The following is a 22,786-nucleotide window of genomic DNA, read 5'->3' as shown; positions in this document are numbered from 1 at the left end:
CGTTTGTGGCTCAGGGAAAAGAGTCATGAGACAGGAAGATGTGGTGGTGTGCGAGATAGGCAGATGCAAGTTCTGGGGCATTGTGTTACTGAGATACTACCAAAATGAACTGGCATTCTCGCCTGTGAGGCTGACAGAGCCTCTGCAGAGCCATTAACTCCAGGACTGTTTGTAGGATCCCTGTCCTCTTTCACTGTTGTTTTTTTTTCCAGATTCCTGGGATTTTAAGCAATCTACCCGCAACATCTCTCCCACCATTAACCAGGCTAATATAGTGGACTTGCACCCAGCTTCTGTGTACAGCATCCGCATGTACTCCTTCAACAAGATCGGGCGCAGCGAGCCGAGCAAGGAGCTCACCATCAGCACTGAGGAAGCAGGTGCTTCTCGCTCATGCATTTTCCTCTGCTGGGTGCATGCCTCCTGCACTCCTTTCTCTGGCCATGCAGGCCTTTCTCTCCACTCTGTGTGCTGAATCTGAGCAGAGGCATTTGTTCAGGGAGGTGACATGGAGAGGGAGTTACCAGGAAGGACAAATTAAGTTGGATGCAGAATTGAGCCTGTGGTGCTGGATGAGAAAAGTCAGAGGTTTTGTGTGTGGGAGAGGCTGTGCGCAGGCAGGAGTGAATCATTGCACTGCCTGTGACAGTGTGGCCCAGCTTTTGCCTGGTGAGCTGTGCCCAGGCCACAGGAACTGGCCTTGGTGCTGAGCAGTCTTCTTATTGGCAGTGAGGAACAGGGAGCTTTCCGTGGTCCTGATCAAGTGACTCGGGAATAAGGGAGCTGAAGGGGGAGGCCTCTTGTCCTGCCCTGTGTCCATACTACCGCACGCCACAGGACTTGGGAAATGAGCTGCTCAGGCCTCTCCCTTTGCCATGAACTCAGCACACAGCTAGGGCACTGCAAAACCCTGGCGTGGTGCAGTCAGTCTGCACACAAGCCGGCAGCGAACGGTGCAGTTTGTTCCATCTCCGTCAGCAAAGCAAATGTTCCAGCCTGGGCAGCCAGCTCTGCTAGTCACTCTCAAATTCTGCATGTTCCGTGCAGCACCCGTGGAGATTCAGCAGAAGTTTGATCCCTGCACAATTCTGTAGATGTGCAGGAATGCACACATGTATACTGACTGGCCTGTGAGCCTCTGGGAACCAAGATTCCTCAGCTGAAGTTTTTAGAGAGATTTCTGAGAACAGCATGAAATCTGTGCTGTTAAATCACAGCTGTTTTTATGTGCGCGTGTTTCACCTTTGCTCATTTCACTGTGTGTGCGAACCCCTGTAAGGAACCAAGTCCTCTTCTCAAACACTCACAAGGGGATTGATTTCCTCTCTGGCTAGGACCTGCACGTGAGCCCAGCCAAACGTGTATCAGAAGAGCAATACAGCTGGCATGCTGGATAACGTTCTCCGAGTCTGTGATGGGGAGCGTGCGCTCTCTCTGCGTGTTGTCCTCTCTCTAGAATGGCTACATTCATCACTTTAACTGCCCCTTGTGCACTCAGCAGTGCTGCATTAGTCAGTGGGAAATAAGAGAGCTGAACTGGGAAAGATGAAAAAGCTTTTATTTAAAGCAGTTTATTTCAAGACTAGAGAAGGCAGGAGGAACCCAGGTGATAGCACACAAGTGCATTTATTTTTCTCTAGCCCTCTGTTGTTGGTTTTTCCCTGTGATGGTTGCCCCACTGGAGAGTTGTTTCTTTAAAGCAAGTTTTGCTACAAGGGACTCCTTTCTCTGCAGCTTGTAAACATGACTCTGTTTAACCAACAGCTCCGGATGGGCCCCCAATGGATGTCACTTTGCAACCAATAACATCGCAGAGCATCCAGGTCACCTGGAAGGTACATTGTTTTTTGGGGGGGGGGGTTTGCTGTGTGTGGAGTTCTGTTGGCATGGTGATACCCCTAATGTCAGTGATAGAAGGCAGCAGGCCCATTGCCTGTACAGCACCCTGGATGGCACTTTAGAGCTACTGGTGCCTTGGACAAGTCACTTAATTTCTCTGTGCCTCACATTCCCCATCTGAAATGGAAATATAATGCTCACATAACTCACAATGAGGCTTAGTCAGTTAGTGGTCATAAAGCGCTTTGAGATTGTTAGATGAAAATGCACTAGAAATATGCTAAACGTGATGGTTGTTTCATTATGGCAGTGATGTAAGGAAACTGGTTTTAAGGGCAAGAATATCTAGTATCACAATCCTAAACAGAAGCCCTGCTCCTGTGTCTCAATGTCTTGGATCATCACCTTTCACCAGGATGCCCAGGCCCAAGTAAAATTCACTAGACAGAATGAAAACTTTGGGGCTAGATGAGTACCCCAGTTCTGTCACACGAGGCCCTTCCTAATCATGTTTTATAAGATGCTTATTATCTTACAGGATATCCATTCAGGGTGGAGAGGATAAATATGTAAAAATCAAGACACTTGGCTACAAAATGCTTGCGCAAAGATCAATAAAATTTAGAATCAGATTTATTTTTCAGAAGCCACATTGGAAAAATAAAATTGATTATAAAGTTAAGACTTCAGAATGAATCAGCAAGTCAATAAATTTAGGGCTCCATCTTCTATTCCTCCCCTCCCCTTTAGCATTGAGAAACAGATTAATGAAAAATAAGATTCACTTGAAAGATAAGTCACTTGGTTTTAAGAGTATTTCAGTGAGATGGATTGCTGTGGCTTTATAACATAAATTTGCAATCAGCCCTATTGATTTCTTAATGCTTCAGCGAAATATTGTTAAAATTGATTTAAACCTGGCTTCATGCATTTTTAAGGCTGTCGGCCCCTTTTCCCCCCTCCTAATCAGATCATCTGACTTGAGTCCTAGCCCTGACCAGGTGCTGTAGATCATTACTTCCTCATCAGCCAATCAGCGTTCAGTTATCAGCCCCTCTGCCAGGCTCTGAATGGCTCTGGGTTTGTTACTATTTGATTATCAGCATCTGAGCACTGCCTAGTAGAAGCCAAAATGCAGGAGTATTTTAAAAAATCAACCAACAAAGATCCAGTCAGACTGAAAACCGAAGGATAGGGCCCAAGAGCAAAACTTTGTCACCTGTAAGATGAGCCACTCACTATTCCAAAGGAGCAGCATCCCCTGGCACTAAGGATGCAGAATGAGATTACACACAAATAGCAAAGAAACACACACTAGGAAGGGGCCCAAACAGACAGGATGGGCCAGTTCAGATGAATGCGTCCAAGTGTGCCCTAAAGAGAGTAAGAGATGGAGTAGGAGACCCTTTCCCGCAGCTGAGAGAGTCTGGTCTTCATCCCAGTCCAGCATGAACCTAGGCGACAATGGAAGACCTGCCCTGGCTGGGCAGGAGAAGTGGAGAGAACTGAGTTGCAAAGGGCTTTGTAGACAACTAATAAAACACCTGGCACTTAAGCAGCAATTTCTATTTCCAAAGCACCATATGCATTCTGAGACGGTCTCACAGGCTCTCTCCCCTTGTGAGCAGGGGTCAGTAGGATGAGCCCCAGGGGTGAATAAAGCACATTAAGTATTCGTCCCAGCTCTGAGCAGAGCTGGGATTAGAACACATGGACACGCTGCTTCAGGTCACTAAGACCTCCTGTTTTGCTGCGTGTTGTCCCCAGCAGTGCTGGGGAGTGCTGATGGGCTGATGAGGTAGGGGTGGATGCTGCCCATCCTGTGACCCTGCTCCATTTGTATCCCCGCTTGTGCAGGCCCCAAAGAAGGAACTCCAGAACGGGGTGATCCGTGGCTACCAGATCGGCTACCGTGAAAACAGCCCCGGCAGCAACGGGCAATACAGCATTGTGGAGATGAAGGCCACGGGGGACAGTGAGGTCTACACTTTGGACAACCTGAAGAAGTTTGCACAGTATGGAGTCGTGGTGCAGGCGTTCAACCGTGCAGGGACAGGACCCTCCTCCAGCGAGATCAATGCCACCACACTCGAGGATGGTAAGCATACCGAGGTGCCGGGGCATACAGACAAGGGCACAGAGACATCTGGAAAGGCCTCCAGCCATTCTGAGGGTGTTTGTTCTCCAGGTCTCTGGTGCAGCCGAAACTCTCAGGTGGGGTTGGCTTTGTCATCACAGGGGATTTGCAGCCTCTGTCTAGCATCATGCAAACCCCTAGTGTAGACGATTTGCATCCTGCATTCAAGCATAGCAAACAGCAATGGTACAACTAGCAACTCTGGGCTGTCTACCCCAGTCCAAGCAGCTGGCCACCCAAGGCTGAAACTCAGTAGAGGCAAGGCCCTTGGGCGTATATAGCAGGTGGGCAGCAGTGTCTCTGCCTCTCATTCTGGCTCTGTCTGTCAGCCCTTCCCTCTGTGGAATAACATCTTGGTGATTTCCTGTGTGTTGCATAGGAAGCAATTTACAGCTGCCTGACCCCTCTGCCCACTTTTCATCTCTGGCCAGCACAGAAAAGGCTTTTGGGCTCTGCCCCCCTCTGGTAAGGGGCAGAGCATTTGTGATTTGTTTAGGCTGGCTTTTATTATATCACATGGTTTTGATTTTTTGTATATATATATTATTTTTTCCCAAGAACAAAAAGACCTGAGTCAGTGTACGGGGACCCAAATTACACTGGATTATTAGTCTAATTAAAGGGATGTCAGGGTGGATTTACACATCCCTGATCATTCTTAAGTGAGTAGAGAGCCCACTAATCCTGCAGGAGCCATTGCCTGATTCAGTATTACCAGGCCATTATTGGCAGACCCCCTGCCACTCTGGTGTTTTTCAAACTACCTGCATAGTGGGAAAATGGCTTGCGTTTCCTGCCCCAGTAATTCAAACCCAGCATGGGGAAAGCTCTGCACCGTCCCTCGGTGTCTCATTTCTGAGGTGCAGGACACTTCATGGAAAGGATCTGCTTACTCTGCTGAGAGGGATGCAGTTGCAGATCTTCCTCCTGTATCAGCAGAGTCTCCAGGAATAGAGAGATCTGAGGGTAGCAGGGAAGTAGCAAATTCCTCACCCCTAGAACCGTCTCTGATAGAGCCTAGGAGCTGATGCAGGTGCATCTCCACTGAAATATCTGTCTGTGCCCTCTACAGGGCATTGGTACCTGGCAAAGAACATTAGTCACTTAAACTGGGTCAAACCCTTTCCCCATCCCACTTGCCTTGCAGGGGGGGAGAGTGTCGTCTAGTGATCTCAGCAGGACCCTGGAATCAGAACTCCTGGCTTCTGCGTGATCTTAGGTGCACAACTCTCCTGGGCTCCTTTGCAAATCACAGCCGAAGTGACTTACCCATCTCCCTTGTGTTTCACTGGGTCAGATAGGTCCAAATTTTGGGTGCCTCAAATCTGGGTCAGATTTTCCAAAGTGGGCTCTGATTCTGGGTTCCTAGCTTAACACACACAAGGCCTGGTTGTCAGGGGTACAGCACAGCCACAGCTCCAAGCGACTTCCGCTGCCATTACGAGTATTAACCACCTATCAAAATCAGGCCCTGTCTGTCTAACGCTAGGAACCCAGAATGAGAGCCCACATGGGAAAATCTGACCCATAGCCTCTGTAATGTAGCTTCCCCATCTGTGGATTGGACTGACGCTGCTCGCCTTGTTGTAGCTCTGCTAATATCTGCAGAATATGCTGAGGCCCTTGGAGAGGAGGGGCTGTGGCAGTGCCAGGTGGTGGTACGTGACTCTGTTGTCCTGTTCAAATGGCTGCCGCAGACCAGACTCCAGCTGAATTGGAGTAATTTTCTATTAAGCAAACTTCGAGCCTAGAAAACGCTAATAGCCATGCGCATATGGCTGAGTGCTGCGAAAACAGCCATGTGAATTCAGGGGACTAGCTCTTAATAAAAGAACTGACTCATTTTCTTATGATTAATACTTACTTCCAGCTCATGCAAATGAGTTGAGACACAAAGACAGTATGTCAGGGTATCAGAGGTGACAGGGGACCCCTCTTCCGCAGCACCATGCCCACAGCTCTGTGCTCCAAGTTTGTCCTTCAGTCTGGCATTTATTTCATCTTGTGTTTAAAATTTCATGGCTGCATCTCCTCTTTCATGCTCATGGCACGATTCCTGTTTTGCTAGCAGCTCCCTTCTCCCTTCTGCTATGGCTGAGGCAGGGAGCACTTCAACAACAGTGTGCTTTGGGGGTGCTAATTAAGCTTCATGCAGCCTTGCTAGGTAGGTAGGTAGGTATTGTGCCCATTTGGCTGACAGATGAGCTCTGGCACAGAAGTTAAGTAACTTGTTCAGGGTCGCACACGGTTCACTATTGGCTGAGTGGGAATAGAGCCCTGGCCCAGGCACCCTTGTTCTCACCCCAAGACACACACTCTCTCTACCCAAACAATGGGAGAGCTTCATAAACTCCATCTGGGAGCAAGAGGGCGTGGGCGCCCCAGTGCTGCAGTGCGGAGGTGGGGTCTGTGCCTGGCTCTGTTAGTGACTTGCTCTGTGACCTGGAGCGAGTCACGTAACCTCTCTGCACCAGAGTTGCCATGTCAGTAAAGTGGGACTAGCAGTCCTTGCCCTCCAGTGTCCAAGGCTACGAGGTCTCTGGCTGAAAGGTGCTATGTAAGTGCTAAGTGTTATTGCATATTTGGGGCTGCCCCATCCTGTGCTGCCCTGCCAGGCACCTGATCAGCTTCCAGCCTTTTTCAGTGGCTGAACATGCCCTGGAAGCTGCAGGTAGCAGCTGGAGGGGGCCCAGCCTGTGTGCTCTGGCAGCTGCTCTACCTGCTCCTCGCAGGGTTGTTTTACAAAGTGCCTTAGATGTTTCCATTGGGGAGAGATCGTGGTTGGCCTCGGAGTCATTTTAAAAACAAAAAAAAAAGTTTCACACTGCATTTGCTCAGCAGTTTTTCATACTTAATTAAGGCTCTCATTAGCCTGTCAAAGCATGATCATTTCCTGGCTCTATTAGCACTCCTCCTGGGGTATTCAAGGGCCCCTGTTTTAGCAATAGTGTCTTTTCCGTAATTATATTGCCTTCATTTTGTTCAAACGGACTCTCTGTATTAGTTTATTACACTCAGTCCCTAATTACATGGTGCTTATATTTTTACACCTAAGTGATATGAAACAATAATCATTTTCAAAGAGGATCATTAGGATGATGTATTATCATTTAAATGCTCATAAAAATTAGAGTTACCTCTTATGGGGCAATGGGATCTAATTACCTTGCATCCAGCTAGCGCTCCTGTTTTTTCCCTTTGTTCTAAGTGCAGTGTAGACATTCTTCCTGCTTCCTGGATTATGGGGCTCTAGTTGGTTTTGAAGAAGCTGTGAAGTTTCACCCAGTTGTGCTGGCAAAGAATTTTTGGTGGACTGAAGGTTGGGGCAAAACTTTTGGGGCTGGGTCAGTTCTGCATCTCCCTGGTGGATAGATGTGTGGCCAGTTGCCGCTGCAGAGCAACACATTTCTAGGGTGTCCTTCACACAGTGTTGACCTTGGGCACCCTACTGGTTCTGCAGCACTACCTGTGTTCTGGTATACGCAGAGGTCCCAGGCTGGCTCGGGTCCCTTTTGTGCCAGGTGTGTTTCAAATGCTGTCACCCAGAACAGCACCAGGGAAAGCGGGAGTGGTTTTGATTTGTAGCTGAGCAGAGACCACAATCCTGCAGTGGGATTATGTAACTTCTCAGGAGTCCCATGAGAGTTCCCTGGGTCAAACGAAAGCTGCTTTGGCCCTGTGTCTGGGGGTATTTCACAGGCCTGCCTGGCAATCCGCTTTGCCCCCTGCCATCTCCAGCTCTTCTCTTGACACCTAACAATGTGCAGGAAGGGGCAGGACTTCATGAGAGCAGAGGCAGCGGAGATGTGAAATGAATGGCGTGGTGTGGCACACCCCATGCCCTCCCCTGGGTGATTAATACTAAGCAATATGGACAAAGCACTGGTACCTCTTCCTGCTCTGTTTACCCAATGCCAGGCCCCTTCTGTAGTTTTGAGTCTCAACTTCAAAAGAGAGAATTCGGGGGCTGGTCAGACTGAACCCCCTCCCCACAGTGCTGTGCCTCCCTCCACTGTGCTGGATGGCTCAGCAGTGTGGAGCTGGAGATGGAAGGGTAAACACCCGGGAGATTCCCAGAAGGCAGCTCAGCACCTGCAGTGCTAGCTGCCTGGGCGGCGATGCTGTGTAGCCATGACCCCATTGGGCTGGTTGTTCTGAGTCCCTGCAAAAGGCTTAGCGAATGGTCCCTGGCGGGGGTGACACCTCTGTGTAATGCCTGCTGTCTGTGTTCTCTGATACTCTGAGGCAGCGAGCTCCCTTTGCTGGGCAGAGGAGAGTGTCTGGAACCTGGCTGCTTGCTTAGGGGTAGCACCTGTGTTAAGCAACCAGCCTGTAGAAGTGCCCAAGCTAGTCCCCCCTTGTGCCAAGCCCACGGTCCCCCTTCTCCTCCCAACCCCACATCTGCCACTGGCCAACCCCAGCCCTAACCCTACATTTTGGAAGTGTGTTCTATGTGAATCCACCTTTGCTTTCGCGAGCTCAGCGTCATGTATGTTATTTGCTACTTTATTTTGATGAAATCTCAATAGACAGCAGCAGGTCTGCTCCTTTAGCCATGACTCAGTTTACAAGACCCTGTGCTGCAAACTCAGCTTTTATTTGGTTACTTTTACTCCAGGGCATGCTCAAACCAGGGCTTTAGCATCAAGATTGGTGGAAGTGTTTGCACTGCAGCTGGGGGGTGTCATTCCCAGTAACAGTAAACAGATTTGATCTAGCACACTAAAAATGGCAGCATGGACTTTGCAGCACTGGTGGTGGCTTGGGCTAGCCACCCAAGTCCAAACCTGCCTGACCCCTGAATCTGAGCTCAGGTGGCTAGCCCAAGCCCCCACCAGTGCCGCACCACCCACACCACTATTTTGTGCCTGCTAGCTCAAGCTGAGCTATTGCGAATCTGTTTGCCTCCACTGGGAATCACACCTGCCCAGCTGCAGTGTAGATGTACGCTGGTTACCCTACTCAGACCGCAGGCTAGACAGCACCCACCCTTTAGCAAAGGACCTTTCTGCTGGACTCCCTTACTCCAGCATTGCCTGCCACTGGTTCAGATTTGCATGTTCTCATCCACATTTGGGCCGCTGCTAACATCACTCTCAGTCCAAGCTTTGCTGCAGAATGGAGCCCTCTCTGGTAGGTGGGCAGCTGCTGGCGCAGTGAGAGGGGCTGGCCTAGCTGCCCAGAAAGGCTGGGATTAGTGCTTGATGGAAAGCAGAAGTTCCAGCCCCTGGGAAATTCCAATATTGCAACTTTTGTTTTTGTCTCAAAATATCAAAAATAGTCACAGAACTTCGGAAGAGATGGAATGCATCACTTGGACATTTTCAAATTGACCCTTTTCAGAACTTATCAATCAAAGTCAAGTGCTCTGATATCTCACGGCATCATTCTTCACTTTGAAATGTTGATTTGAAATAAAATGTCATTTTAATGTCATGCTGAAACCACATATTTTGAATCAAAACAAAACGTTACACAAGGCAAAAATCAAAACGTGTCTTTGAAATCATAATTTTTCCCGTGGGAAAATATCAGTTTTGATGAGCCTACATTTTCTGATGGGAATGGTTTTTTCATTGGGAAATTGTGACCCAGTCCAGTTGAGATCCAGCTGCATGTAGCACCCCGTTGTGGTCTGGCTTCTCACATGCTCCAAGATGGCGAATCTGAGAGTCTGAAATTCTTACCTGCTCATTGTTCACAAATGCAGCATGGAGCCAAACCCTAACAATAGATGTTGTGAGGACTAAACTACCTGAACAGACAGATGGTGAGAGCATTACCGATGCTCTGCTCATACAGCATTGCACCCTCCCTCACTGATTCATTCTCTCTCTCTCTCTCTGCATGGACTCTTCCATCAGTTCCCAGCCAGCCTCCGGAGAACGTGAGGGCATTATCCATCACGTCAGATGTGGCTGTGATCTCCTGGTCGGAGCCCCCACGTAGTACCCTGAATGGCGTTCTCAAGGGGTACAGGGTGATCTTCTGGTCTCTCTATATGGACGGAGGTGAGGGCTCAGATGGGGTTCACTTTTTTTGCTTTGTTTCTCACTCTTCTTCTTCTAAAATGTTACGTGAATTTGAGACCCGTGGCGAGATATGCCATAATGGAGGCTGGAAATACGCAAGTCCCATCCATGTTCCCTGCCTCACCTACACACACGCCTGTAACTCCACTTAGCATCTGACTTTCAAGCCCCCTGCTATTGCAGTCTGCTGCCAAGCCTGCTGCATTGCTTGGTTTTTTTTCCTGTGACTGTGGAAATGTCCATAAAGAGCCAGGATGTCACTTCTGACCTGAGCTAACATGTCAGCTGGATCTTGTGCTTGTAGAGCTGAGCAGTGGAGCCCCTTCCCCACGCTTGCTCTCAGAGGCCCTGTGCGTTGGTAATCCACAGAGCCATGCGGGAGGAAGGTTGGGAATCTACCCACTTTGGGCACAGAGAAGGTCAGAAGCTGAGCCCTGAAGCTGAAGGAATAGCTCCGCGGAGATGGGCTGGTAATCTGGGTTGTAATGCAGCTGGCTTCACTGTCCCTGTGTCTCTGTCTGGCCTGAAAGCAATGAGTGATCCTGGTGCCTGGTTGAGACACCTGGAAGTGCATGGCCCAGTGTCCTGCAATGGGAGGGTAAGTGGGAGCAGAGAATCTAATCCTGCCAGGGTTGCCTGGGAGCAGGCTGGTTCTGAGCCTCAGACTGATCCACTTGTCATGTTTCCACTGCAGAATGGGGGGAGATGCAGAACATCACCACCACACGGGAGCGAGTGGAATTGCGAGGGATGGAGAAGTTCACCAACTACAGTGTCCAGGTTCTGGCATACACACAGGCCGGCGATGGTGTCCGCAGCAGCGTGCTCTACATCCAGACCAAGGAGGACAGTGAGTGATGCTCAAGCATGATGGGGCCCCTCCTGCCCAGAATGGCCTGGAGCAGAGGAGGAAGAGGTGTCACAGGTCGCAGGTGGGGAAGGGCACGAAGGTTGCTGGTACAGTAAGGATGGGGATGCTGAGGCATCCAGGGCATGGCCTGGGTGGGGATGGGGTGCTGGTTTTGCTGGGGCCTGGCGTGCCCGAGGTGCTGGAAGGAGATGGCAATGGAGCAGGAGGTGGCAGGGAAGGTGATATTGAGCAGGGCCGTTAGGTGCCTGTTTAACTGAGGAGTCTGAGGAAATGGGCTGCCCTCACCAGTGGCTCCAGCCAGTGCGCCTGGGCAAATGCTGACTCAGCCAGACACAGTCTGGGAGGCCTCAGCTCCAGTCTTCTCTCCCTGCAGAGCACAGCCCTAGACACTGCTTGCTAGCCCAGTGCCTGCTGCATTGGAGCCCCCCTGCCTAGCACCGCTCTCCCGTTGTGCAAGCCCTCTGGCCAGCATGGAGTAGGATACTGGCCCCACGACTGTGCCAAGCCAGTGGGGTCTCCAAGGCAGAACTGAGAACATTCTTGCTGCTGGGTGACTTGGGCCAATCTGAGGGAAGGATATGGGAAGCCCGTGTAACTCACTTCTCCCATCCTCCCAAGTACATTGATGCACCAGGGTCCTCCAGTGAGATGCCATGAAGTGTCATAGGCACTGGGCTGGAGTCCTCTGGAGGTGCGCAGGCAGGTGCACGTGGGGCTCTCCTGGCTCTCTCTTTCCCCCTGCTCTCAGTTCCTTTCAGGAGTTTGGTTCTGATGCCTTAATCTACTTGTCCACAGCTCTTAGCCAGTCTGTCCCTCCCAGCTCACATGCTGAGATCGGGCTGGATAGCTGGGGCATCAGACTCAACGACTTGGGCTCAGGGAGGTGACAGCCAGGTTTGGTGTCTGTCCCTTCCAACTGCACTGGGCCCCAGGGGGATTGGCATCCTCTTTTCTGGGTGGGGACACCCCTGAGGGCAGATGATTACATCCTGGTTGTGTTGTTTGGAGTCCCTGTGCATTTGCTACCTCTGGGCAGTTGATACCTACCTGTGCTCTTCATAAGGGAACTTCAGCTGCAAACACTTGGACAGTGGTAAGGTGATAGGGAATAGCCAGCATGGATTTGTAAAGAACAAATCGTGTCAAACTAATCTGATAGCATTCTTTGATAGGATAACGAGCCTTGTGGATAAGGGAGAAGCGGTGGATGTGATATACCTAGACTTTAGTAAGGCATTTGATACGGTCTTGCATGATATTCTTATTGATAAACTAGGCAAATACAATTTAGATGGGGCTATTATAAGGTGGGTGCATAACTGGCTGGATAACCGTACTCAGAGAGTAGTTATTAATGGTTCCCAATCTTGCTGGAAAGGTATAACAAGTGGGGTTCCGCAGGGGTCTGTTTTGAGACCGGCTCTGTTCAATATCTTCATCAATGACTTAGATATTGGCATAGAAAGTACGCTTATTAAGTTTGTGGACGATACCAAACTGAGAGGGACTGCAACTGCTTTGGAGGACAGGGTCATAATTCAAAATGATCTGGACAAATTGGAGAAATGGTCTGAGGTAAACAGGATGAAGTTTAACAAAGACAAATGCAAAGTGCTCCACTTAGGAAGAAAAAATCAGTTTCCCACATACAGAATGGGAAGAGACTGTCTAGGAAGGAGTACCGCAGAAAGGGATCTAGGGGTTATAGCTAAATATGAGTCAACAATGTGATGCTGGCAGAAAAAGCAAACGTGATTCTGGGATGCATTAACAGATGTGTTGTGAGCAAGACACGAGAAGTCATTCTTCCGCTCTACTCTGTGCTGGTTAGGCCTCAACTGGAGTATTGTGTCCAGTCTGGGAACCGCATTTCAAGAAAGATGTGGAGAAATTGGAGAGGGTCCAGAGAAGAGCAACAAGAATGATTAAAGGTCTTGAGAACATGACCTATGAAGGAAGGCGGAAGGAATTGGGTTTGTTTAGTTTGGAAAAGAGAAGACTGAGAGGGGACATGATAGCAGTATTCAGGTGTCTAAAAGGGTGTCATCAGGAGGAGGGAGAAAACTTGTTCACCTTAGCCTCTAATAATAGAACAAGAAGCAATGGGCTTAAACTGCAGCAAGGGAGGTTTAGGTTGGACATCAGGAAAAACTCCATAACTGTCAGGGTAGTTAAACACTGGAATAGATTGCCTAGGGAAGTTGTGGAATCTCCATCTCTGGAGATATTTAAGAGTAGGTTAGATAAATGTCTATCAGGGATGGTCTAGACAGTATTTGGTCCTGCCATGAGGGCAGGGGACTGGACTCAATGACCTCTTGAGGTCCCTTCCAGTCCTAGAATCTATGAATCTATAAACCCGAGCAGTGCAGTTGGGTCTGAGTTTAAGATACTTTATATAACAATCCCTCCCTCCAAAAGATGGAGCAAAGCTGCTCAGCTCAGTGGTTTGGCTCACCACATCCACTGCTGCTAGCAGAGACGGGGGTGGGGAAGTTATGGATTTAAACATCTGTGTGTGTTCCCCTTACCTTGACTGATACACTATTAACACGTGTTAATTAGAATTAAGAAGAATCAGCTGTGAATGAGTCATTAGCAATGAATAAAACAGCCAAGATGTTTCCCAGGCCACAAAATCAAGAAAGACAAATTAGGGCTTATAAAGGATTAGGCAGGAATTTAGGCTGATTTTTTACTACTTCCTCTTCATCTCACGTTAAGAAGCGACACGCAGTCCCAGCTTCAGAAAGCTGAGCTGATTCCCTGGCAGGCATTGAATGGAGCAGAGATTTGGCATGTTTACAATACTGTATGTGTGTGGAGAGGTGGGGTATGTATGGGGTGGTGGAGGAGGGTGTGCGGTGGGTGGGACACCCCTGGCCCCAGCAGACCGTGACTGGAGCTGCTTACATAGTCCTTCTGGCTGCGGTATACAAGGGGTTCTCCAAATAAAAACAGGTCTTTTCCCTTCTCCTTCCCATGAGCAGGCTAGAATCAGAGTAAAATTAAAATGCAAAGGTGGCCAGTCTCTTAGGGTTCAGTTTCTCTGTGGGTTGTAGGGTCTGTGCTCAGAGCTAGGGACTGCCTCCAGCTCCTCCTTTTCGTCATCCCCATCTTATACCTGCTCCAGGCACTCTCAGGCTACGTCTTCACTATCTGCTGTATCGGCGGGTAGCAATCGATTGCTCGGGGATCGATATATCGCCTCTCATCTAGACGCGATATATATCAATCCCCGAACGCGCTTATATCGATTCCGGAACTCCACCAACCCCAACGGAGTTGCGGAGTCGACATGGGGAGCCGCGGACATAGATCCCGTGCCTTGAGGACAGTGAGTAATTTGATCTTAGATACTTCGATGTCAGCTACGTTATTCACGTAGCTGAAGTTGCATATCTGAGATCGATTTTCCCCCGTAGTGTAGACCAGCCCTCAGGGGCAGTAAGGTCAGTGACTGTCTTCTTCTTTGCTGATCTGTCCCTGTAGCCTTTCCCCTTTGAGCTTCCTCCGTCTCAGCAGAGCAAGCCATACAGGTAAGTCTGGTCAGTGGTGTGTGAGCCCACCTCCATTAGGGCTTGTCTACATTACCCGCTGGATCGACGGGCAGTGATCGATCCAGTGGGGTCGATTGATCATGTCTAGTGAAGACACGATAAATCGTCTGTCAAACACTCTCCCATCGATTCCGGGACTCCACTAGAGCAAGAGGTGCAGGTGGAGTCGACGGGGGAGTGTCAGCCATTGACTTACTGCAGTGAAGACACCGCGGTGAGTAGGTCTGAGTACGTTATTCACGTAGCTGAAGTTGCACAACTTAGATCAATCCTGCCTCACCCCCAGTGTTGACCAGGCATTAGAGAGAGGGTGTGCCCCTGAGTACATACACCAAGTACAGAAACCCTGTGTGTGTGTTTAAAGATGCATATACACACCCACACCTATATATGAATAGAAAAAAGACACAATGTTTTCAATATTATCTTCTACCCATTTCTTATGCATCCAAACAGTGTCTTAGGAATCAGTGGTTTTCCCTCCTGTGGAGTACTGTGTCCTGTTCTAGTCACTCTGTCTCACAATGCATAGGGTGCAGACAGAAAGGTTTCTAGTTATTTTCACTGCCCATCTCTCAAACCTGAGTAAACCTCCATATGAGACACTATTTGATCAGATGAGGAGCTGCTCAGTTTAGAGAGGAGAAATGTAGAGATGTACATAATAATGAATGGGTTAGAGATGGTAAATCAGGCACTTCTGTTCACCCTTTTTCCACGTACGAGAGCAACAGGGCATTTGATAAAACTGAAAGGGAAGAAATTTAAAATCAATATATGGAAACACTTTTTGGCACATTGCAAGATTAACATGTTGAACTCCTTACCACAAGGTATCCTAGAGGCCAAGAGCCCACTGGGATTCAGAAAAGGATCAGACAATGGCATGACTGATAGCATCCAGCTATGTGACTGTTGGGATACTGGGTTGCAGGCAGTTAGGGCTAGTAGTCAGAGTCCAAATACCAGAGCCAAGGATCAAGACAGAGTTGGAGCCAGGAATCAGAGCCAAGGATCAGAACTAAGTTACTTGGGGGCAGGGAAGGCAGGAGCAGGGCTGGTTCCAACGCAGAAGTGAGGCTAGGACAGGACTGGGAGCAGAGCATGATCGAGGTTGGGCACAGGGCAGAAGCAGGGCTTGGAGTGAGGGGAGCACAAAGGGAGGCAGAGAATCCGTGGGCGTATGCATTGAGCAGCCACTGATCTCCTACAGCTACTGGGCTAAAGGGGCAAGCCACCTGCCATACCCAATCCGGTGGTTCTGCTACAGCCCAGATGTCCTCACTGGTTGCCTGAAAAATGAGTGGGTGCAGCTGCACATGCTCCTTCCTGACAGCTATTGAGGGGCAAAGCCTCCTGCACCAAGGTATAAGCAAACCTCTGAGTGCTGGGATGCATGGCCCCTTTGGCCACTGGGGTTATCCACTGCGGGGTTCTGGCTCTTTCTGGAGCGCATGGCACTAGCCACTGGAGATGGGACACTGCCCAGCCTTCAATTCTTGTGCTCCCATCTCTAACAAGGGACAGGTGGTTTACACATAGAGGTGAGAGCTCTGTGGGAAAAGGGTGCAGTGCTCTCCCATTTGCTCCCAGAAAGTCAGTGGAGTTACTGCAGCTTTACACTGAGTGAGATGAGAGTTTGGCCCTAGATTTACTGGAATTTTCCCATCTCTGAGACTGATGGAAAGAGCCTTCCCCCACCCTTCCAACATAGCTGCTTCTTTGCAGCCTTTAGGCAAAGCCCAAACTGCGTCATCTTCAGTGTGGGCAACATAAGAACAGCCGTACCGGGTCAGACCAAAGGTCCATCTAGCCCAGTATCCTGTCTACAGACAGTGGCCAATGCCAGGTGCTCCAGAGGGAATGAACCTAACAGGCAATGATCAAGTGATCTCTCTTCTGCCATCCATCTCCATCCTCTGACAAACAGAGGGTAGGGACACTGTTCCTTACCCATCCTGGCTAATAGCCATTTATGGACTTAACCTCCATGAATTTACCCAGTTCTCTTTTAAACGCTGTTATAGTCCTAGCGTTCACAACCTCCTCAGGCAAGGAGTTCCACAAGTTGACTGTGCACTGTATGAAGAACTTCCTTTTATTTGTTTTAAACCTACTGCCTATTAATTTCATTTGGTGACCCCTAGTTCTTGTATTATGGGACTAAGTAAATAACTTTTCCTTGTCCACTTTCTCCACATCACTCATGATTTTATAGACCTCTATCATATCCCCCCCCTTAGTCTCCTCTTTTCCAAGCTGAAGAGTCCTAGTTTCTTTAATCTCTCCTCTTAGGGGACCTGTCCCAAACCCCTAATCAAAGCAAAGAATCCATTTAGTTTCTCCACAATGACTTTATTGTCTTTAAGTGCTCCTTTTGTATCTCAATCATCAAGGGGTCCCAGTGGTTGTTGAGCAGGCTTCCTGCTTCTGATGTTCTTAAAAAAACATTTTGTTATTACCTTTGGAGTTTTTGGCTAGCTGTTCTTCAACCTCCTCTTTGGCTTTTCTTATTACATTCTTGCATTTAATTTGGCAGCGTTTATGCTCCTTTCTATTTGCCTCACTAGGATTTGACTTCCACTTTGTAAAGGAAGTGTTTTTATCTCTCACTGCTTCTTTTACATTGTTGTTAAGCCACGGTGGCTCTTTTTTAGGACGCCTTTATCTGCTGGGCCAGTAAAGATGGGACACCAGGGAATCCCAGACTTCTGGCTGGCCCTTGGCTTCAGGACAGGTGCTGGGTGGAGTCAGTGCCACTTCCTCAGCTCGTCCCCAGTCAGCTCCAGCCTTGCTGCCAAATATGCCTCATTTAGATGATGCTGTGAGACTGAAGCACTTCCTTACAGAAAAATGAACTATTTCGCTGGCCTCTGCTTAGTGCCTCCATGGCTGCCCTCTCCCTCTTCCAGCTCTCTCAAAGTTCCTGGGCCTCTGACTTGCAGGCAGGACAATTACAGAGAGCCCCCATGTGCGTTGTCTAGGGCGGGTCATCCTGGATGCTGCTCTCATGGCCAGCAAGTGGGGTCAGGGCAGCATTCATGGGTGCAGTGAATCAAAAACTGGCATAGCTGGTTTTTCTACCTGATCATCCGCCAGCTTCAAACCTGGTGGCCTGGCACTATCAGAAGGGAATCTGCCAGACTGCTTGGGTGAGACAGAAGGAGGGATGGGGAGAGCAGCGGGGTGACATCTGCCAGCAAATAGTAGCAGGGAGGGAAGTATTAACACTCGGAAAGGGGAGCAAGGCAAGGAAGGGGGATGGAGGATGCACAGCTGTGAGCACACATTGGACGAGGCACCTTGGTAAGTGCAACTCGGGGAAAGCAGAGCGGGAGATGGGCTCTTGGCTGCGTGGGGAACAGAGAGGTCGGGCTGGAGGAGATACTCAGACAGAAGCATTTCAGGATGGCAGTGCTGATGCTCCAGAGCAGTGAGGTTGATGCGGTGATGCTGAGAACGCTAGCCCTGAACTCGTACTTCTTCTATTAGTGTCTGTATTGCAGGGGGCTGTCCCTTCCAAACAGGCTCTAGATAGGTTCCTTGACCAAACACATGCCTGAAGACTCTTTCCCGAAGCCAAAAACTAGCACTCACCATCATTACATTTCCTTTCTCCATTGCTACTTAAGAATGTCAAAAATCTTGGCATCTAGCAGCATCTCTCCATAACCTTAAACTAAACAGGACCATACAGCAAAGGGTTATTCTGGAAAAAGCTACCACAAAGAAACCACCGGGCTGTGGAGAGGACCTCCCTTCTTGGAAAGGTCACTGGGAGCACTGAATTGCGAAAGGTATTTTCCTAAATTCCATAAGACACAAAGGACCACTGAGAATGTCAGAGAAGCACAAACAGCCACAAAAGCTTTCGGAGGGTTGAGTACAACACTCTAGGGTTATGGCCTGCAGTAACCCATTACAGCCGGCCCTAAAAAGACTGGGTTCTAGAACTGCCCTCTAAATGGCAGTGTTCTCTTGTGAAAGGCAGGGAAAGACCCACACCCTAGTTAGAGGGAGCTGACTTTCGACCTTGGCATGAAGAGGGCCAATGCGGAGAGGAGAAAAGGGAAAAAGACCTGAACCCTGATTACAGGGCGGTCAGCCTTCCTTTAGTAAAATAGTCTCTCCCCCACCCCTTTGTTTAAAGGAGGAGTCGCCAAGGTGAAAAGATCTGGAAATGAACAGGTAAGAGAGGGTCCTGCTGAGTCTCCCTTTTCCAATCAATCCTCCATCCCTTAGCGACACCCTTCCCGACTTACCTTCCTACCCCACCAAGAAAATGACAACTTTGTTCCCGGCAACCTTGAGCAGAAAAAAAGACACCCCTTCCTTGTGACGCAGTCCTGTTAGTAGGGTTAGGTGCACCCACGTGCCGGCTCTGAATACCACCACACCTACCTACAACACCTGAGCATCAACACATTTCAGAAAGGACAGCCACATCAAGCCCTCAAACATAGCCCTAGGAATCTCCTCTGTCTCTCACCAAAGAGACGCAAGGCCTGGAATTCGGACACGACTAAGGCAGCTGTCCGAATCTCTACAGTTAATACTCATCAGTCCAACCGTCTCTGTCTCGTGCACAAGGAAACAAAGGGTCAAAGTTGCGGTTGGTTGAGCAGTGTAAATTGTGCAGGGCAAAAGGACTTGAGGAAGGATTACGTGGAAGTGAGGCTCTGTATCCCAAACCTCACCTGTTTATTTCCAGACTTTGTGACCGTAGCACGCTTGGGCCATTTCTTGGCCTTTCTGAGAAAAGGGACGAATTTTCCACGGCCTCCACCATCCCCTTACAGCCGGCCCTTCGCCACACCATGTTCCATGTGAGCGGGATAGGTCACAAGTAACATTTCACTTCCAATCTCAGAAAAGCCAAGTAGAAATCATTCTGGGAGATTTTACTGTGACTAAGAGAAAGAGAACTTCAACTCTTCTTAAAGGGGGGTCACTCAGCCACAGGCACAAAAAGTCTCCCCTGGTTTAAGCATGAGAGGGATAAGACCTTACACCCTGGTTACAGGGCAGTCATTTTGCCTGGTGTGTCTGAATGATCTGTGGCTTAATTGGCGTGGCAAAGGAGACCCAAACCCTCCTTACAGGGCTGTCCCAAAGTCAGGGGCGTTCCAATGGGCCAGAGCGAAAAGCACAGGAAAGGGGAGAATTCCCTTCCCTCAGGAGAGGGTGGTTTCATTGTCCAGCGAGTGCCAACGGCCCAAAACAAGCTAGAAAGGGAAGACCTGCACTCTTCTTACAGGGAGAGGTCAGTGGCACAGGGCATTTAAAAGGCTAGCCCCTAGGGAGCTGAAAGCCACAGAGACCTCAACCCTTCTTAAAGGGGAGTCGCTCAGCCTCGGCTATGGAAGGGACCTAAAAAGCATTTTGTTTGGCAAGCAATGGCCCTTGATCCCTGTTTACAGGGAGATCCTTTTACCTGGCACCTCAAGGGGGTTAAGCGTGTAGGGTGAAGTGTCGATCCCCAGCCCTCGATAGAGGGGTGCGGTGTGTGCAGTGTTCTCAGCCTTTGGCCATGGCTTTGTCTTCCCTCTTCCTGCAGTTCCTTTGGTGCCTCTGTCGTCTTGTCCATTTTGTCCTTTTAGTTGCTAGAGGGAGAGAGAAAGAAAGAGAGAGGTGAAGCGGGTTAGAATTGGCTCAGTAGACAGGACGATTGCAAAGTACTCGGCCTACCTGGAAATTACCCTAATTCTTACTACCCAGTCAGCACGAGCTGCCTCAGTGACTTTTCCCACCCAGCACCTCTTGTCCGGTCAGCGTGAGTCACATCAGTGATTTTCGCAGTCAGCGCCAGCCTCCTCAGTGATTTTCCCACTCAGCGCCTTCTGTCCAGTCAGCGCCTCCTGTCCAGTCAGCGCCCGTCCCCTCAGTGATTTTCCCACTCAACGCCTCCTGCCCAGTCAGCGCCAGCCCCCTCAGTGATTTTCCCGCCCGGCGCCTCCTGCCCAGTCAGCGCCAGCCCCCTCAGTGATTTTCCCGCCCGGCACCTCCTGCCCAGTCAGCGCCAGCCCCCTCAGTGATTTTCCCGCCCAGCACCTCCTGTCCAGTCAGCGCCAGCCCCCTCAGTGATTTTCCCGCCCGGCACCTCCTGCCCAGTCAGCGCCAGCCCCCTCAGTGATTTTCCCACTCAGCACCTCCTGTCCAGTCAGCGCCAGCCCCCTCAGTGATTTTCCCACTCAGCACCTCCTGTCCAGTCAGCGCCAGCCCCCTCAGTGATTTTCCCGCCCGGCACCTCCTGCCCAGTCAGCGCCAGCCTCCTCAGTGATTTTCCCACTCGGCCTTCTGTCCAGTCAGCGCCAGCCCCCTCAGTGATTTTCCCACTCAGCGCCTCCTGCCCAGTCAGCACGAACAGCCTCAGAGATTTTCCCGCCCGGCACCTCCTGTCCAGTCAGCACGAACAGCCTCAGTGATTTTCCCACTCAGCACCTCCTGCCCAGTCAGCACCAGCCCCCTCAGTGATTTTCCCGCCCGGCGCCTCCTGCCCAGTCAGCGCCAGCCCCCTCAGTGATTTTCCCACCCGGCACCTCCTGCCCAGTCAGCACCAGCCTCCTCAGTGATTTTCCCGCCCGGCACCTCCTGTCCAGTCAGCACCAGCCCCCTCAGTGATTTTCCCACTCAGGGCCTCCTGTCCAGTCAGCGCCAGCCTCCTCAGTGATTTTCCCACTCAGCACCTCCTGTCCAGTCAGCGCCAGCCTCCTCAGTGATTTTCCCGCCCAGCACCTCCTGTCCAGTCAGCGCCAGCCCCCTCAGTGATTTTCCCACTCAGCGCCTCCTGCCCAGTCAGCACGAACAGCCTCAGAGATTTTCCCGCCCGGCACCTCCTGTCCAGTCAGCACGAACAGCCTCAGTGATTTTCCCACTCAGCACCTCCTGCCCAGTCAGCACCAGCCCCCTCAGTGATTTTCCCGCCCGGCGCCTCCTGCCCAGTCAGCGCCAGCCCCCTCAGTGATTTTCCCACCCGGCACCTCCTGCCCAGTCAGCACCAGCCTCCTCAGTGATTTTCCCGCCCGGCACCTCCTGTCCAGTCAGCACCAGCCCCCTCAGTGATTTTCCCACTCAGGGCCTCCTGTCCAGTCAGCGCCAGCCTCCTCAGTGATTTTCCCGCCCAGCACCTCCTGTCCAGTCAGCGCCAGCCCCCTCAGTGATTTTCCCGCCCGGCACCTCCTGTCCAGTCAGCGCCTCCTGTCCAGTCAGCGCCAGCCCCCTCAGTGATTTTCCCACTCAGGGCCTCCTGTCCAGTCAGCGCCAGCCCCCTCAGTGATTTTCCCGCCCGGCACCTCCTGTCCAGTCAGCTAAAGTCACCTCTGGGCTTCCCTCTCAACACCTCCTACCCGCTCAGCACCAGCTGCCTCAGTGATTTTCCCGCCCAGCACCTCCTGCCCAGTCAGCGCCAGCCCCCTCAGTGATTTTCCCACTCGGCCTTCTGTCCAGTCAGCGCCAGCCCCCTCAGTGATTTTCCCGCCCAGCACCTCCTGCCCAGTCAGCGCCAGCCCCCTCAGTGATTTTCCCGCCCGGCACCTCCTGTCCAGTCAGCACGAACAGCCTCAGTGATTTTCCCGCCCGGCACCTCCTGCCCAGTCAGTGCCAGCCCCCTCAGTGATTTTCCCACCCGGCACCTCCTGCCCAGTCAGCGCCAGCCCCCTCAGTGATTTTCCCACCCAGCGCCTCCTGCCCAGTCAGCGCCAGCCCCCTCAGTGATTTTCCCACTCAGCGCCTCCTGTCCAGTCAGCACAAACAGCCTCAGTGATTTTCCCACTCAGCGCCTCCTGCCCAGTCAGCGCCAGCCCCCTCAGTGATTTTCCCACTCAGCACCTCCTGTCCAGTCAGCACCAGCCCCCTCAGTGATTTTCCCACTCAGCGCCTCCTGTCCAGTCAGCGCCAGCCCCCTCAGTGATTTTCCCACTCAGGGCCTTCTGTCCAGTCAGCACGAACAGCCTCAGTGATTTTCCCGCCTGGCACCTCCTGCCCAGTCAGCACGAACAGCCTCAGTGATTTTCCCACTCAGTGCCTCCTGTCCAGTCAGCGCCAGCCTCCTCAGTGATTTTCCCGCCCGGCACCTCCTGCCCAGTCAGCGCCAGCCCCCTCAGTGATTTTCCCACTCAGCGCCTCCTGTCCAGTCAGCGCCAGCCCCCTCAGTGATTTTCCCGCCCGGCACCTCCTGCCCAGTCAGCGCCAGCCTCCTCAGTGATTTTCCCACTCAGCGCCTTCTGTCCAGTCAGCGCCTCCTGCCCAGTCAGCGCCCGTCCCCTCAGTGATTTTCCCGCCCGGCACCTCCTGCCCAGTCAGCACCAGCCCCCTCAGTGATTTTCCCACCCAGCGCCTTCTGTCCAGT

The 22,786-nt window shown here is 50.8% G+C and overlaps 1 protein-coding gene across 2 annotated transcripts in view; it reads left to right on the top strand.

Annotated features, from left to right (window-relative positions):
- DSCAML1 (DS cell adhesion molecule like 1) overlaps positions 1 to 22,786 on the top strand; it is a 342,519-nt gene that overhangs the window by 257,012 nt on the left and 62,721 nt on the right. For both annotated transcript variants that reach the window (XM_030538636.1, XM_030538637.1), the window contains exons 15-19: positions 213 to 380; positions 1,765 to 1,835; positions 3,697 to 3,937; positions 9,841 to 9,987; positions 10,703 to 10,858. In XM_030538636.1, the coding sequence (XP_030394496.1) occupies positions 213 to 380; positions 1,765 to 1,835; positions 3,697 to 3,937; positions 9,841 to 9,987; positions 10,703 to 10,858 (783 nt within the window). The remainder of the gene's footprint in view (positions 1 to 212; positions 381 to 1,764; positions 1,836 to 3,696; positions 3,938 to 9,840; positions 9,988 to 10,702; positions 10,859 to 22,786) is intronic.

This window comes from Gopherus evgoodei, chromosome 19 (assembly GCF_007399415.2).
Source record: "Gopherus evgoodei ecotype Sinaloan lineage chromosome 19, rGopEvg1_v1.p, whole genome shotgun sequence".
Taxonomy (NCBI): domain Eukaryota; kingdom Metazoa; phylum Chordata; order Testudines; family Testudinidae; genus Gopherus; species Gopherus evgoodei.
This window is presented reverse-complemented; position numbering and strand designations above follow the sequence as displayed.